Source organism: Athene noctua, chromosome 2 (assembly GCF_965140245.1).
Source record: "Athene noctua chromosome 2, bAthNoc1.hap1.1, whole genome shotgun sequence".
Taxonomy (NCBI): domain Eukaryota; kingdom Metazoa; phylum Chordata; class Aves; order Strigiformes; family Strigidae; genus Athene; species Athene noctua.
In genome coordinates, this window is record NC_134038.1 from 112179634 (window position 1) to 112197191 (window position 17558).

General features: G+C 38.5%; 1 protein-coding gene across 5 annotated transcripts in view; it reads left to right on the forward strand.

Annotated features, from left to right (window-relative positions):
* Positions 1–17113, forward strand: part of RBM33 (RNA binding motif protein 33) — a 105335-nt gene extending 88222 nt beyond the window's left edge. For all 5 annotated transcript variants that reach the window (XM_074899916.1, XM_074899917.1, XM_074899921.1 and 2 more), the window contains 2 exons: positions 10095–10183; positions 10378–17113. In XM_074899916.1, coding sequence (XP_074756017.1) covers positions 10095–10183; positions 10378–10426 — 138 coding nt within the window. In that variant the 3' untranslated portion in view covers positions 10427–17113. The remainder of the gene's footprint in view (positions 1–10094; positions 10184–10377) is intronic.
* Positions 17114–17558: the final 445 nt, after the last annotated feature.

The window sequence follows — 17558 nt, forward strand, 5'->3', positions numbered from 1 at the left end:
TGCAAACGCAGCTCGTAAATCTGAGTATTGCCTCTTGTATATCAGTTTCTGCTGCAATCAAGACATGAATGTGGGAATGACTGTACTGAGGCTGGGGCAGAAATACTTCCCAATGATCTCTCTGCTCTTTGACAGCAAGAATAGATTGTGAACACTTGTCCAACCTGGTACAGGTTCTCTGCTTAACCCTGCACCTTCCGTACTGCTGCATCAATACAGCATCTGTAGAGCAATTGATCCCACACTGCCTCCTATTTTCAGATATATAGTTTGCCTCCTGGTTTTGTTGCAGTGCACTTCACCTGCAGGTGTTTTCTCAGGAGGAGGATCTTTCCTAGCATAACAGAAAGTTTTAACATATTTATGGAAAAAGTCTGTAACTTATCAATGGAGAGAATGGGGAAGAAGCCATTACTTTGTTTTTCTGGGTACGAAAGGCTTGGATTTATTTTTTTTTTTAGCTTTTGCATCCAGTATCATTATTGAGGTACAAACCTTGGGAAGGGAAGTCGAATACCTTCCTCAGTTTATGATGTTCAGTGCTCCTAGCTTTGTAATCAGTTAGCATTGAAGTGGTGGCTCTGAGTCAGGGTTTGAGACTAGCTGGGCATGCATAAGAGAAGATGAAGGAGACTTACAGATGAAGTTGGAAATTCAGCATTTTTTCCCTTCCATACCCTAGAAATAGATAAAATTATCTTTTCCCATATATGAGCTTTGAAATACCCTCTGTTGCCTAGTCACTGAAGACTCTTAATTCTCATCCTTGCTTCATTAAAGCTGCTCTGTTATTAACATAGGAGAAAAAAATACCATTAAGGTTTTCAAGATAGTGAATAGAAGAAAATCTTTGGCACTTCAGGAAGAGCCCCTTAGTCATAGCTGCACTTTACAACTCAAGCATGATTAAATTAACAAGGAAAAGTGCTTCCTTTCAACATAGGGTTTGCTGTCAGACTCCTCCTGGAGAGGATAAGCTTTCACACACAATGTAGCTGCAGTAAAATCTGAGTGTTGAATCTAAGATAATTACATGCTATAAATAAAATTATGCATTCCAGAGTGTTGGAAACTACAGAAGATTTCTGAGCACACCACCAAAATAAAGCCTCCTGGGGACCATGCTGGAGCAGTGACATTCAGTACACATCCATCCAGAACCACTTGCTAAAGTAGATTACTAATAAGTTGCAAAGGTCATGTAAAACCCAGTGCTTTTTTTTTTTTTTGGTGCTCTTGACTCTGGGTTAATGTTTATACTGTCTACAGAGCCTTGTGTTCAGCTGTTTATTGCCACCTTCAGATTATATGTTTTTTTAGGATGGTAGCAGATAGAGGGGACCGTTTGCTAGATCTCCAGGTGATTTGAGTACTGAGTTCTGTGAAGCGGTTTCATCATCATCATATTTAATCATATTTTCTTACAGTAAATACAAACAAAACATAAGTGTAAAATCTCAGTATTGCTTTGTGAAGATTTAAGGTCATAAATTCTGATGTTAAGAGAAATACTTGAAAAACACTACTGTTGTATATCAGAGGTGATAAGAATGTTGTGACTATAAGTGTATTTTGAATAATTTTACAAAACCGAGTTTTAATCTGGTAATGTAGTAATGTTTTTTCTGGTCTCAGAGGGGAAAAACAATTGCCGTGTTGATGTGCTTCTCTTTGCTTTCTTAGAGTGATAGTGCTACCTAGTGCTCAGTCAGGGTAAAGGCAGCTCTGAACTTACGGTATTCAAAACTGCTAAACTTATTTTTAGCTTAGAGATATCCGTGGAAACAAGTACCTGTGGATGAGCGTGCTCAGAACGTCAGTGCTCTTGCAGATCAGCAGGGCTGTACTCTGTGTGACACAGCACATGAGGCATGCAGGGCCAGTGTGGTGCCCTGTGTGGTCTTCCTACCTGTAAAAACGTTTTTAGCTGTGGGAGAAGACATGGGCGGTCCTGCTGAATCCTTGGGGCTGTGGGAAGAGAGGAGCAGCTTCATCGTGAGCCTGTCCAGTTCAGCCCTGCTGCAGAACAGTATGTGAGCTACAGACATCCATCTCAATGACAGATCCTTTCTTCTCATCTCATCTTGCATACGGAGGTGGAAAGCTGAGCACTTTTAAAGGAAGATAGTAGGAAGTCAAAGGTGGCAGAAAAGCAGTAAGGAGGGACAAAACGTTGAAGAGATCAGCTGCAACAGCTGAGGATAAAATAAATACATTCTGTCCCAGCCTCCATGTGTCTTGGTAATGGCTAGGAAGTGTTGCTCTCAGCTGTCAGGAGACTGTGAGGATAATAAAAATCTGTCTGCATTTATTGATGGGAAGGAAGAATAAATAGAATCCAGTCTTTCTTTTTAGAAAGCGTCTGCCGTGTTGCTGTTGAACTTACTGCAGATCAGGTTGGATCACTCACTGGAGATGATGTTGATTATGAAAGTTTACACTTCCTCTTTATATAGATCCTTTTTTAGCAGCTTCGTATGGACTGCCACTCCTAATCCCAAACTCACTGATGAGCTGAATGTGTGGTCTATTAGGTAGTTCATTTACTTCAGTGAAAGAAATTAAGTAAAGGAGAAAACTTTTATTTCCCATGTGTCTCCTATAATTGAAATGAGTTCTTGCTCCAGTCTCAATTCCTACCTGCTTGGTTGCCATCTCCCAGTGCTCTGTTATCTCCCTTTTAACTTCTTCCTCTCTGTGTAACCTCTTGAGAGTTTTGTTGTCAAAGATGTTTGTTTTCTGCAAGCAATCTCTTGCTTTCTACTCATGGATGCCCTGCTGCTTGTCTCAAGGCTCTTTGTTTTGCAGTGAAGCTTAACTAGAGATTGTTGGGCTGCTGTTTTCATACAGACTATTCCAATATTATTTTTCTGATATTGTAAAAGTGTAGGTTTAGTTACAAGGTGTGTATAAAGGAGAAATTTGATGGTAATGTAGGTCTGCAAGCCTAAAGAAATGTCTGCAGAGGGAATGGTCATTTTATGATATTCATGCTTTTGTCACTGGTAGTAATAGTTTAGTTGCAGAAAAAGCCAGAGCTGCTGATTTTTTTTTTATCTTGTTGAATTAAGCATTGTTTTAAAACAGTTTATAGGCAAACTCTTAAACAGAAGCATGAGTGATCATGAAATGCTGGTTTTGTTGCATTTTCTATTCAGCACAAGATTTGTATCTTCCCGTGGCATTGCCTAAGGAAGCAGAAAAAGGAGATAATCAAGATCAGTGTGAGCTATGTTGCCTAAATCCTTTCCATATAAAATACTCCTCCTCAGCCTAAACCAGTTTTTTATTTTTAATGCTGGGTATATGTCAGAATGTAATGTCTGTTCCCCGGAGTTGAATGGGAACATGCCCAGAATACCTCTGATCTCAAGTTAGTCTCAGGCAGTACTGTACAGAGGATCTGTATACCTGAATCCGTAAAGTAACCAGTCATTTGAAATCCCTTGGAAGTTATTGTATGTATTGTCAATCCTTTACACCTGAGTGGATCCGAGAAGGGGTTTTCATCCTCTGGTGAACATCTGACTAGGTCAACTTAAAGAGAAGATGTGAATGAAGTTGTTTTCTCAGAGCTGTGATGTTTGGGAGGATTGTGATATTTCAGTTTAGGAATTCATGGTAGAAGGAGAATTCTAGGGGGGCACAGTGTGACAACAGGGAAAGCTCCTGTGGAGGAAACGTTTTAAATGGGAGGCCAAGTGGTGCTCGGCAGAACCAGTTTATCTCCAGAAGCAGTGCTCCATGGCCAGTCATTCCCTGCCTCCCCTGCTTGGCCTTTCAAAATCAGTAGGTTACAGAATAATACTAAATTCAAATCAAATTCCTAATGAGGCATGAAACTTTTGGAAAGATAGACTCATATTTTTATCATTATAATGGAGATCGTAAGACTAAGAATTACTTTAGTATGATGTGGTGTTTGAGAGAACATCTGTCATTTAGTACTATATGAAGAACTGTCTGATGCTCTTACCTTCTTTGTGATACTAACTCAGGTCTAAAGCCAACACACTGAATTAGTTTTTCAGAAATATATATTGAGTTTGCATGGCAAGGTTTTGGTAGTTGCAGGGGAGGCCACAGGGATGGCTTCTGTGAGAAGCTGCCAGAAGCTTCCCCTGTGTCTGACAGAACCGATATCAGTTGGCTCCAAGAAGGACCCATCGCTGGCCAGGGCCAAAGCCCATCAGTGACAGTGCTAGCGCCTCTGAAATAACGTATTTAAGAAAGAGTAAAAACTGCTGTGCAACATCAGCTGGGAGAGGAGTGAGAATATGTGAGAGCAACAACTTTGCAGACACCAAGGTCAGTGAAGGAGAGGGGCGGGGGTGGTGCTCCAGGCACTGGAGCCAGAGATTGCCCTGCAGCCCGTGGTGCAGCCCATGGTGAGGCAGGCTGTGCCCCTGTACCCATGGATGTCCGTGGTGGAGCAGAGATCCACCTGCAGCCTGTGGGGGAGCCCACGCTGGAACAGGTGGATATCTGAAGGAGGCTGTGACCCCATGGAAGGCCCACGCTGGAGCAGGCTCCTGGCAGGACCTGTGGACTGGAGCTGGTTTGCTGGCAGGGCTTGTGACTGCCATTGGGGGACCCATACTGAACAGTCTGTTCCTGAAGGACTGCATCCTATGGAAGGGACCCATGCTAGAGCAGTTTGTGAAGAGCTCCAGCATGTGGGAAGGACTGACATTGGAGAAGCTTGTGGAGGACTGTCTGCTGTGAGAGGGACCCCATGCTGGAGCAGGAGAAGAGTGTGAGGAGTCCTCCCCCTGAGGAGGAAGGAGCAGCAGAGACAACAGGTGATGAACTAGCTGCAACCCCCATTCCCTGTCCCCCTGTGTTGCTCAGGAGGGAGGAGGTACTCAGGAGTAAAGTTGAGCCCAGGAAGAAGGGAGGGGTGAGGAGAAGGCATTTTTAATATGTGGGTTAATTCCTCTTTATCCTACTCTGATATGGTTGGCCGGAAATTAAGTTAATTTCTCCATGTTGAGTCTGTTTTACCTGTGGCGGTAATTGGTGAATGATCTCTTCCTGTCCTGGTCTCAACCCGTGAGTCTTTGATTATATTTTCCCTCCCCTGTCCAGCTGAGGAGGAGAGTGATAGAGCGGCTTTGGTGGGCACTTGGTGTCTAGCCAGGGTCAACCCATCACAAAATGCTACTAATCTGTGGTGCTTACTGTGTCTGAACATTATTGAAAGAAGTATTTAATAGAGATTGTGTCTGTCTCCAGGTAGCACATTACTCAAGCCTTAAGTACAACCAGAAGTCATCTAGATTTTGTAAAGAAAAAACCCCAAAACTTACCACCAGTAGTATGCGAGGCATTTGTGTTGTGACACTTGGGAATCAGCCATAGCACTAGGTGTTAAGGATTTGACAGTGGAACAGGTCATTGGCATGGTCCCCTGTAGTAGTCGTTTGGTATTTTTGGAAATTGGTGTTGCAGGAGGTGTTGCACTTCTCAAAAAGGACTGATATTTTAACAGAGTTGTAGGTCCATTTGGCTTTGGCTCAAATGATGGATAAACAAGATTCTGAGCAACCAGAATCTTGTAAGTCTTGCCCATATTAAACCTTGTCAAGCAGAAATATTTTCTTCAGGGCTAAAAAGTGTTGTGCTTCCTACTAATTGTCACACACTGTGGATCTCTTTATTTTTCCCCTGTCAGATCTGTATTCTCACCTTACTTCGGCAGTGATCTTCTCAGCCTCTTACTGTTTTAGTTAGCTCTTGCTTCAAGGCTTCTCGTATGGTGATCTGTAGGAGAGGCATCCATAACTTCATGCTTCACATAAAAGTTTTAACTCCACTGAGGTTGGTAGTCCAAAAATTCCCCAGGTTATGCAAAAAAATTTGTTTTCTTCAGACTATCACTGTTAACATCAAAGTTCAGGATCAGCTCTAAACCATGTATCATCCCAAATTCAGAGACAGAAATAATCCAGTAGGATGGGTATGCAGTTATTTTACTTGAGGTTTCTGCTAAGTGGAACATCTGTTTGCATGCTCAGTTGATAACCCATCTGTTCAGGGTGGGATAGCAACAGCTCAGGACCTGCACACTCTGGCAAAATCATACCTACTTGGTCTGTGGCTGACAGTTCTGTTAAGCTTAAAACTCAGGGTTGAAATAATAATGCAGGTAAGTAGATATTGTCCCAAAATCAGAACATAAATTTTCAAGAAATCTTTGTTAGGAAAATGAATAATGTTCATACTTCTAAGTCATGATAGATGAGGATTCATTTGAAAATACAATGTATATCACGATTTATGTTGAGATAATAAAAATCTTTGTCAGAAAAGATATTTATGGTGGTATTTCAGGCCATTATGGTTGTATCATCAAAGTGATTTAGCTTAGTAATTATCTTTTTTCTTGTTAAAACCAGGACTTTTTAAAATACCTAAATAAGGTGTATATACCTAATATACCTAAACAAACATGAAGTGATTCTGCATCGTTTTCACTGCCATAGTTTGAGCATAGTGGAAGCTTAGAATTTGTATTAAAACAGTTTGAATTAAAATTTTTTTGACAGTTTCTAACTGAAGTATCATTTGTGTAGCATTAGTTTATCCTTTCATTTTGTAGTCCTTAATTCTCTCTCTTGTTAAAGCATGGGCATGTGTAACTGCAGTAGTTGAGAAGACCCTGGTGCTAGAAGTTACTGCCTTACCCCTGGACTGTAAATGAATGGTATTTAGGTAGTTCAGAGAAGAATCAGATGGGTTGGAGTTTTGTTTCCACAGTTGTCTATATTGACAAGTAAAATTAAGTCTGGTAAAGATACTTTTCAATAGACTTACCCAAGAATTGATGCGTTGTTGCCAAAGCAGTATTGAAATTAAAATTAATTTAGTGCTTTGATTGCATTTTTTTTCTTTGGAAAATAAGGCACTAATACAGTGTAAGAACAGTCTGTGACATAATACCCAAACTACTCAGTCAGTAAACTTTAGTAATTCATGAAAGTATAAATAAGTTATCTGTAATAATATTTAGATACTTAGCCTAATTTTGCTAATGTCTGCACTATGCCAGAATATCTTCTTTTAGTCAATTTTTTTATATGCTGATTACTGAGCAGCTTCTTAATAGTGTATAAATGGCAAAATCACATTTTGCTTTTGTGCATTTCCAGACTATTAATGCACTAATAGCTCAGTTCTTGTAGAAAAAAGTCACTAAATGCATCTTCTCTTCCTCAGTTGATCACAACAGGGGTCTGGAGCATAAAGCATTGGGAGAATCTCCTGTGGTAGTTGAGTGAGACCTGATGTTGTTGGGAGGATTGGTTGTCAGCAGGAGGCCTGAAGATGGTTGAGGAGAGGGGAGAGAAATGAGTGACAACAGGACATGAAGGGTACCGCTGAAGGGATGTGTCCCAAGTTCTTTTCCAACTCCTCGTTTCCAACTGTTTTCTGAAATAGTTGTCCTTTCAGTGATTCAGACAGCTTTTTCTCATATTAAGTGTCACGTTCGTTGAAAGGAACAGATCTACTACTTTTTTTTTTAACTGCACTTCAGAGATTCCTTTTTTTCCCCACTCTTACAAGTCTCTTGTTTCTAAATCTTATTTAATGTCTGGGATTAATTCTTAGTCTTCAAAATTTAGTGATAGGATTTTCCTATTCCTTAGTTCTTTTCTAGCTAGAAAACTGGTGTCAAAGAACGTGTATTAGATACAGTTCTATAAATCATAATAAAGCGACCAGTGAAGGAGAAGAACACAAACTTTAGCAAATAACCTCCAGGAGAGCTCAGCTTTGTCCAGGGTCTTTCGTTGGCACTTTCTGCAGCGTGACTGTATTCTTGTTGGTAGAATGTGCTTAACTTTGTCAAGAGCTTTCTGATTAAGAAAACAAAAGTCATTTGCCATGTGTTCTATTTTTTTTACAGCTAAATCCCATTCCTACCAGCTCAGAAACAAAGAAGTTGCAGTGACTTAGCTAAATCTTTCCATCATAGCAGCTTTCCAGAAACTATACGGTGCAGATTAACCTGCTGTGCTTAAGTTTGCTGAAACCTTTTAACTTTTCCTCAGCTTTCACTTTGAAATCACTGGAGTGATGGAAGTATTAAACTTCTGTGATTTTCCTGGTGAGAGGGAGGTTTCCTGTCAGTTACAAGAAGGTGCAAAGTAGCTATTGCCAAAATTAATTAGTTCAAAATCACAGGTAGGTAAGTTACAGAAAGAACATAGAGCTGAATTGTCTGGCTTAGATATGAAGAAATATGACTATCGGGTACCGCAGCTCTTGCTAAATAAGCATCTTACCAACACGAGTCTTCTTTAAAAAAAGATATAAGTAGGCAATTTTAATAGCAAATTTCATCTAGGCATTTGACATCTTGCTTAAAATGCTGCATTAGGTTGACTAAACAGGGAACACATTAAATTAAAAATTCTTTCACTGAGAGAGTGCAAAAGTATGTTACCCTTAAAATGTACCAACAAGTGAGGTTGTATGTGGTTTCCTAAGGAATAGTTGTTTGTCTAAAGATAAGTGGTACTTCTTTAATAGTCTAGATGATGATACAGAGTTTTTGCAGGTAAAGTTTAAAATCCTGGAGACTGACCACCAGAGTGCTGGAATCATCCAAATATGTGAGGATGCTGCTGAGTTCCAGGGGAGATGCATGAGCAGAGAATTATGTTTATACTTACCCATTGGGAGGTTATAATGAAATATAATTTCTACATAGAAAAGTTTTAAATTCTCTCTTTATATATGTGTGTGTATATGTTTGTATGTGTATGTATATCTATAAAAATATATATAAAGCTCAGTACAAAACTGGATTGGCTTTATGTAGAAACTTATGCACAGAGAAGAATGTTAGTAATTCTTTAATTCTGCATCTGAAGCTGTAAGAACATTGGAAACTGGAACCTCAGTCAGAACAATTCTGTCTTGAATGTATGCAGCATAGGCCATTAAATATCCAAAACTTGCTGTGAGATGCTGGAATTACTGTGACATGGAGATTTAAAATTACACTTGAAGCCTTCAGGAGATCTATTTTAACCTAGTTTCTGTGAAATCAGTGGCCTGTGTTCACAGGCAGTGAGATGACAAGATCATAGTATCTCCATCCTGAATATTCTGTGATGCTGAACAGTCGTATGTTCTCACTGATTGTTTGGTGTGTACCTCCTTAACGTGTAAAACTTCATCTTGCATTTCTCAAGTGTATTTTTGAAAAATACGCTATTGTAACTTAAGGTCTAACTCAGAGCGTCAAATTCAATCTCGGTAAGTCTGATAAATTCTCATTACCAAGGCCACAGGACTGCTCTCTGGAATTATCTTGGCATTATCTGGGCTTCTTGCTGCAACAGGGAGCAAGGACATGAGCTCTCCAAAGCCCTGACTGAGGTGTGCTATGGTATTGGAGACCTCAGTACTACATAGGGGTTTTTTTGATAGTTACAGCATTGTGAAATGCTGCTCTCATGATATGGAAAGCACATATCAGATGGACTTGTCTGGGTAGGCGTGTGTTGCATGGTTTCCTGTCACTAGGAGGACTTGGAAGTGGTGACCTGAGTCGTCTTATCGGGACTGTGTGACGGTTAGTGTCTGTCAAAAGCTAGCCACTTGTTTTTTGTTAAAACAGTGTGAGGATATGCAGTTTAGAGATCAAAACCTACCACTTCTTTCCTGTTTCTGTCCTATTTAACCCATGGAAAGCCTGTATCCTTTAATGTACATCAGGTGAGTGACTCCAGGTGCTTGTGTGTGAAGTTAAGCTCTGCTGAGTGGAATGTTTCTTGTTCAGTTGGTGGGCGTTTGGCCACAGACTTTGGTTCATCTGTATGGATTGAATTAAAGAACTGTTGCTTTTGCTTAACAAGTGATGGTCTGAGTTTTCCAGTTGGTACAGTTGCTTAATGCACCTGCTCAAACACCTTCAGCTGGGTCTCCTCTCTTTCCATTCCTTGGACACCAATAAGAGAAATGAAGTATGTTTCTGAGAAGAGAAATACAGAAAAATTTCATTTGGTTTGGTGCAAAATGAAGGGTCTTTTTAAGAGGAACTTTGAATATTAAAAATATGTTTTGGCATTTTGTCTCTGCAGAGTTTACAGATGCTTCCTCAACAACGGAAAGCCATAGCGAAATTTAAGGAGCCAGCACATGCTTTAGCATTTCAACAGAAATTCCACAGGTAAATAAATAAGTGCTGCTGCCGCCTCGGTTCCTTACCTCCCTTCAAAAGATTAAATCAGTCTCTGCTCAATGTTTCTCTTATTCCAATCAAGCATCTGTTTATTTAGTGACCTTCATAGAACCTCCTTGTCTTTTCTCCACCCCTACAATCAGTTTGAGTACCAGGTTTAAATTTCTTTTAACTTTTAACAGGCATATGATAGATCTGTCCCACATAAACGTGGCACTGATAGTTGAGTGATGTCTGCTGAGAGAAACCCTGACACTAACAGAAGCATACTGTGGAGCTACATGAGGCACAGTGGCAAAAACATCGGGTTGCAAAACTTTTCGGCTTAGTCTTTAATTGCTATGTTGAACTACAGAGAGCAGCAAGATGTCCTCCAGAAGAGCTGAACTTGAGAGGATCTGCAAAGGTGGAATTTCTGTTTGGTTTGTTCATGTTCTGTTGTAACCACGTGGAACTACAGATTTTTTTTTTTTTCCAAAATGCTTTCAATGCATGTAGACACTGTTCTTCAAGATCCTACTGTGTGACCACAGTGACTTGAGAGAGAACGTTTACATCGAAAGATTAAAAAACTTTCTTCATAGCAAAGAATATTTGATAATGGTTGCTCTTATCTTCAGTGCGAGGTATTTGAATGAAAACTCACTTTTCTAAACAAAATACATTAGTTATGTTGTATATATTGAGAGCACAGAAGGTATGCTTGCATAGATTTAAACGTGGTCTACTTCACTGAATAGCAGTATGCTGAGAAGTTTTGGAGGTGACACTGGAAAATTGTAGTTTTGATCTTTGTAAATAAGTTAAGTCTGTCTTTGCATTTTTCTATTCCAATGCAGACTTCCATCTTCTTCCAACTCCACTTACTCCATAAAAACCTGTGTAGGAATAACATTACTGTATTTTCCCTTGGTTTTTAAAAACAAGGATCTTTACCCTTCAGTAGCATCGTGGGGTTGTGAACTCCAAGTTGAAACTAGATGGTTTTAAAGGACATTGCCAGATAAAAGGAAAAAGAAATATTTGGTGGCTCACTTCAAAAATGTTACACAGGAAGAATGGCACATTCCTAACTGTTCTTTTGGGCTAGTGTTTCAACATTTCCTTGTGCTTTATTTTGATTAGGTTTTTTTTCTTTGAGATTTATTTTGTGACTAACGCTGAACCATAAGAAACCCATAACCAAAAGGACTTGGTTTGATGTGTTGTTCCCAATAAATAGAGGACATTGTGAATCTGTTGGTGAACGTGACAGTTCCCAAAAATTACATGCAAACATTAAGGAGCTTATATCTTATTCAAAGTAAAATTCATAATATTTCCTTTTGGTTAGAACCATCTAGATGGTGTTGCCAAAGGAACAATTTCATCACTTACTTCTGAATAAACTTATTAAAATGTCATCTTTACATTGGATTCTAGTTTTTATGAATATTTCCTTAGTTTTTAGACTGTGAAGCTTTTGCCTCATCCTTTACTTTAAGCACTCCACCTACTATTTGATGGGGGAACTTGCAGAAACCTTATAGGTTTGTTACTTGAATTCACTGCAAATGAACAGTATTGGTATGTAAGGAAACAGCTGTGAATGGAGTGCAAAATAGGCATGCAGAGTGTGGAAGGATGAACTGAGCAAGTTTATAGTACCATAGATTTTTAATTTTTTTTAATGGTAATGAAGTCACAAAGACCTAATTGGCTTTCTTACAGTTTTAGTCCAGATTTTCAGTTAAGTAGAAGTTAATAAAAATAATGATTGAATAATAAGTACTGTCAAAAGTGTTGTAGGTAAAAGTGCTCTTTGTTCATCGAAATAATACAGAATAATGTGGTACTTAGGAAATACTGCACTGGGAAAAAAATTAAAAGAATACTCTAAGCCCATTTACAACTTAGTGACACAGTAACATGAGAATTTTTGCATAGAATTGAGTTTTACACCCAGCTGTATAGTTCCCCATTTATGCATAATTTTGAATAACATCCAGTACAAAAGGTGCTGTTAGTGCTTCAGGGTAGACCCAAGCCCAGAACAGAATGAGCTGCAGTTAGGAAGTGCATGGTGGGAACAGACCCAGGAGACTTGTGTGAGGTGATCTGCTCAGTGCTGTTTAACCCCTCACACCATGAGTACTAGGACTCCTACGCTGCCTCCTCAGGTTATGTAATTTTTACTTTTAAGAAATAAATGCTTATCCTCAAAACAAGTCATTAAACAGTTATTCATCCCATTGTTAGGGAGCAGCTTCTCTGTAATGAGAAGGATGGAAAGTCATCTCAGAGTAGAGTGATAATTGTGCGTGTCTGGAAATCTGGGTTAGATGCAAATGCCAGACAGGCCAGCAGCTGAGTTCAGCAGTAGGAACATCTGCAGTTGATCAGCTGTCCTGTCAGAAGCAAACGTTATTGGGGTTAGAGGGTTTCTTGGAGCCTAAGAATATGGGTTTGATTCAAAAGTCAAAGAAGTTTTTAGAAACACTCCTGCTTTGGGTTTTGAATCCATCCCAAAGAGGCTGAGGTTCAGCCAACTTAAGTTTTAAGAATTTTTATTCAGTTGGGTTTTTTTAAAAAATATATTTTTGAGACAAATGTGTGGCTTTGGAATAAAGACATGAAATTGCCTCGGTTCTATTTAAATGTAGGAGGCAACATAAGCAATGCCTGTTTAATGACTAGATGCATCCTCTTTAAAGGCAGTTGCAGTAGATTATTGCTTGTGCATAGGCAGGGTATGGGCAGATTGCTGGTGGTGATTTTAGCTGCTTATTGCAGTACCTGAGTATCTTACTACATGTAAATGTACATATGTATGTATGTCTATATGCATTTTATTATACACATACATACATACTCACACCCTGTGTTGTCACCATATCTAATATCTTAAAAAACTCAGTAGCAAAAGTAGCAATTAGGTGAGTCATTTGTTAAAATGTTCGTGTTTTGTTAGTTCTCAAATCCTAACCTAAAAGTGGGTCTCTTGGCAATGATCAGTTTGGATGGTAACAGCTCTTTTGGATCCATTTGTTGTCTCCTCCTAAAAAAAACCCAAAGGAAATAGAGGTAAAGCTAGACAGATGTGTTCTTGCCATGTTCTCTTTCAGCACATAGTTAATCTGAGTATCTTAAGTTAACTTTCTTGGAAGATCTGTTGCAACCATTATCTTGTTCTTTCTTTATCATGCATTCAAAATATGATGCAAAATGAAAAAAAAAGACAAAAACAGTCATTTAATGTAGTCTGTAAATATTGACCTTTTAAAATTAAAATGTTACTCAAAGTGCTTACAGTCACCACATCTTAGCTACTTGTTAGTTTTGTGTTGTCTTATCTAAGTTTAATGGATACAATTCCATAAATGTTGATGTGTTTTTGTGTATATCTTCAAATTTTTATAAAGATGCTAGTAAGTCAATACATATATCCTGACCTGTGTATTATTTGTTCACAGTTTTTATTAGTATAATTCTATAATTATTTTAATAGGCAACTCCTATAGGTGATTATATGGAGCCAACTTTTTTTTCAAATTATTTTGTTTTCATCTTGTAGCACTGGAGAATTCACTTTATAACTAACCATTTTGCCTTGACTGAAAGATTGGATTGGCCGTATGATCTGTGGTATTTTAGTAGAATGTTCTACTTTTTTAAATTTTAAAAAAATAAATCTCTGTCCTTTAACTTATGAGGGGAGATACAGTGGACTGTCAGACCAAGGCATGGGGTTTCTAGGTTTGTTCCATTGTGCTGTACAGGTGCAAATTTGGTCTGTCATGTAACATTGTTCTCAAAAGTTTGGGATATTTTGGTTCTACACTAATTCAAGATGGTCATGTAACACGTTGGTTCATCACAATGTTAGCAACTGATGTGGCACACGTACTGTATGATGGAAAGATCGATGTGCAGTGTTCAAAAAGCTCGGTGTAATTCATGCTAGGCAGGAGGAGGGCAGGTCCATAGAATCTTCACAGCTGGAGAAGCTGCCATGTGAATGTTTTTCTCTAAGTAGTGGTAGAGAATAAATTTAGACAGGGATCCTGTTCTTCACCCACATACATCTCTAATATGACTTCAAGAAAGAACAGTAAATACTGGCACCATCTCTGTAAAGTATCTTCAGATACCTAGTTTATTCCCCAGTTTAAATCTGAAGATTCATTTCAAATTTGCAAATTTCTGCAAAAAAACCCTTCTAGCCATTAAAATGCCAAGCAGGCTGAGCGTTCCAAGAACGTTCTTCGATGTTAGGTTTCCACTTCAGGGATATAGATAAGAGATTTTTTTTTATAAAACTGTTGGTTATTTCAGAACAGCCTTGAGGGTCTTCGTCGGTTTTTTTTCTTAACATTATCTAGCTATTTGGAATAAGAAAAAACCTTATACTTGGTGCTGAATTTTTTCATATTTTTTTAAAACAGTGTCTTTTGTCTGTTTAGCTTGAAATTGTGCAGTTGTCCCAGAAGCTGCTGTAGGCGCTTCCTATTGTTGCACACAGTAACTGCGTGTCTGTATGTGTGTGTGGGTGCGTTGCCCTTATAGCTGGAGTGAGAGGGTGGGTGGGAGGGTGTGGGGGTTTCACTTCATGGGGATTTTTTGCCTGTTTTTTGTCTAAGTCGGGAGATATCCTGGATTTGTTCTCTAGCATAGCATTGTGGTGTTCTTGTCCTCTGCGTAGTACTGTGTCTATGTGGGTCATGATACTCAAAGGTGGAAAATTGGGTTCACCTGTTCACTGTCAAAAAGGCATTTTTGTTCAGAGAGACACGAACCTTTTTTAAATTTTTTTTTTTTGCGCGTTTGGTTTTTTTAGCAGCATGTTGGATGAGAAATTAAATGTGAAGGATACAAATACTGAACAGATTGCAGAAAGTTAGCTATATTATAAAGGTCATTTAGGGTAACATAGGGCTTTTGTTTCAATGTTACCTTAAATCGTACCTTAACCTCTAATTAATTCCTAAACATACTTGAAAGTATTTTATCTTCAATTAGTATCAAATCCTAAGGATTTTATGTAAGGTTTTTTTGTAACCTGATTTTTAATCATGGAAATGACTTATCCACATGAGCACAGGGTCTTGTGTACAAAAACACTGATTCATATTGGATCCTTACGTATACCATCTTGTGGTATAATATGGTTGGGAAGGATCATTTTGTTCTTTATAATACTGCTTTTTGCAGGGTTGGGGTTTTTATTAAAAAACCACCTCTGTTTTCTACTTCTGTGCTTATTTTGGTGGAAAGTGTGGTCCTTGTTGCACTAAAGAAAACCTCAAGGGGGAAGTTAACTTCACTGGGTCTTTTAGGTGCCTGTGTTGCTTTCTCACTTCTTGGATGCACTGATTTTTCTAACTAACTGGAAATGGGCTTGATATATACACTGTTTTTCAACAGGTGACAATGCTTTTATTTAACATAACTGCACTTGGGTTAAGCAATTTTTACCATTTAAATAATTCTAAACAGTCTTACAGATTAAGAATATTTTTGTAAAAGAACCTGTGTATAGTTGAATGTGGCTGTATTGCAATGTTGTGTGTAGTCACTTGAAAGATCACAATTTAAAACACTTCTATATTTATGTTTGTTCAGTGGTTCAGGATTTTCTTTGTGAGCATCTCATGGTTTTTAATATGCATTGTATTTTTTTCCTAGTCAGGCTGACTTTGGAACCCTAGAGTTTTATTTCTATTTATATAATAACAAAACCATTGTTTTGCAGGATTTCTTTTTCAGATGGTGAAACATCTTTCAACGGTTTAACTTCTAAATAATGCACATTTTCACTTACAGATACAGCAGAGACAAGATGCTAACGCTCATTTATTCACAGCTGATCTTTTGTACCATTTGCATTCAATTTTTACGGATACAAAGTGCCCTTAAAATGTCAGCTTTCTTTTTTGTACCCTTTGCCTCTACCCTGTGCTTTACCTCATTTCCATCTCATTTGCCCCCCGTTTTCCATTCCCACAAGGATATTTGTATCCTTGTTATGTTCCTAGTCTCTTCTCTCCCTGATCATCTCTCCAGACCTTTTCCTATCTAAGTGCATTGCACTCAATCTTTTGCTCTATTGTCTGTTCTTGTAGCTCTTCTGAGGATACCTGAAGCCCAGATCTCACACCCTGAAAGCACGTTGTACTGTACTTCTCTTTGCAGATTTTGATATATAAAGTTGAGGTTGCTTTTACAGGTGTCACCACAGAAGATACTGGCCATTCCAAAGCACTGGAGAATCATCGCTTAAGGGTTTTGTTTTGCAGTTCTGCCTGTGTTGGAGAATTTTGTTTACATTTCATTTACATTTTGTTTACATGCTCTCTAGCATTTGTGGCAAGCCAGACAAAACAGGATTAACAACTCTTTTATCCTTTTCACTTTTTCAGGAGTTCTGTTCTTGAATTCAGTGATAGTAATAGCACTTATTGCCATGTAGAAATATGAACACTGTCGACACAATTCTACCTCCTATTACTATTACTGAATGTGATCCTTCCTAACCTGTAAAGTTTTAAACACTGTATATATTTGGGTGTTTTGAGAATCACTTCAAATGTATTGCTCTAATCTGGATTACAGAGTTTGTTTGCTAGCAGTTCAGGATATAAATTCAACAGCCGACTGTATCATACTGACTCCACTGGGGGTTCGTCTGCCTCATGTTTTCTACAGCGTCATCTGCACAAGGTGTTCACTACTAATTTCTTGAGTGTAATACTGAACTCTATACCAAATCCTTCCCTTGCATAAAAGATCTTTGTCGTACCTATTTAAGTGAATGTAAAAAATGGAAGCACAAAGATGATCTCATGTATAAGCTTTTTTACATGTAATTCCATGTTTAAAATGTCAACATGTAAATATATCTTGTACTGAAGATGTCAATAAAACTTGATCTTTATCATATTTCCTCTGTTGTTGCTTGATGTACAACTTCAAACTTGTCAGAAAAAGCTTCACATACTGTATTCTTTTACTATTTTTATTATGGTAGCATTTCTGGGCCCCTACTTTTACATCAGCATCATAGCATGGGGTTCTTTAAGAGCTGTGAAAGATGCCCCAGGTAGAAAAAAGAGTGAGAATAGGTGATGGTAAAAGGGGCTTTTGCTTGTGTGGCTAGTTCAAAGGGTCTGGAGGCTAGCAAGGATCTCATAGGTTTAGGAGGAAAGCTTGTGAGTGTAAAAGCTTTTCTGTTTTTTTTCAACTGTTGTGATGTGTCTGACGAGAGCTCTACTTTCAAAAATTGCCTGTCTTAATATATGATGTAAAGAGGAGCTCTCAGCAAGCTCAGTATGGTCACCATCAGTTGTATTCTGAACACAATTATATCAACATAAATGGAGGCCAA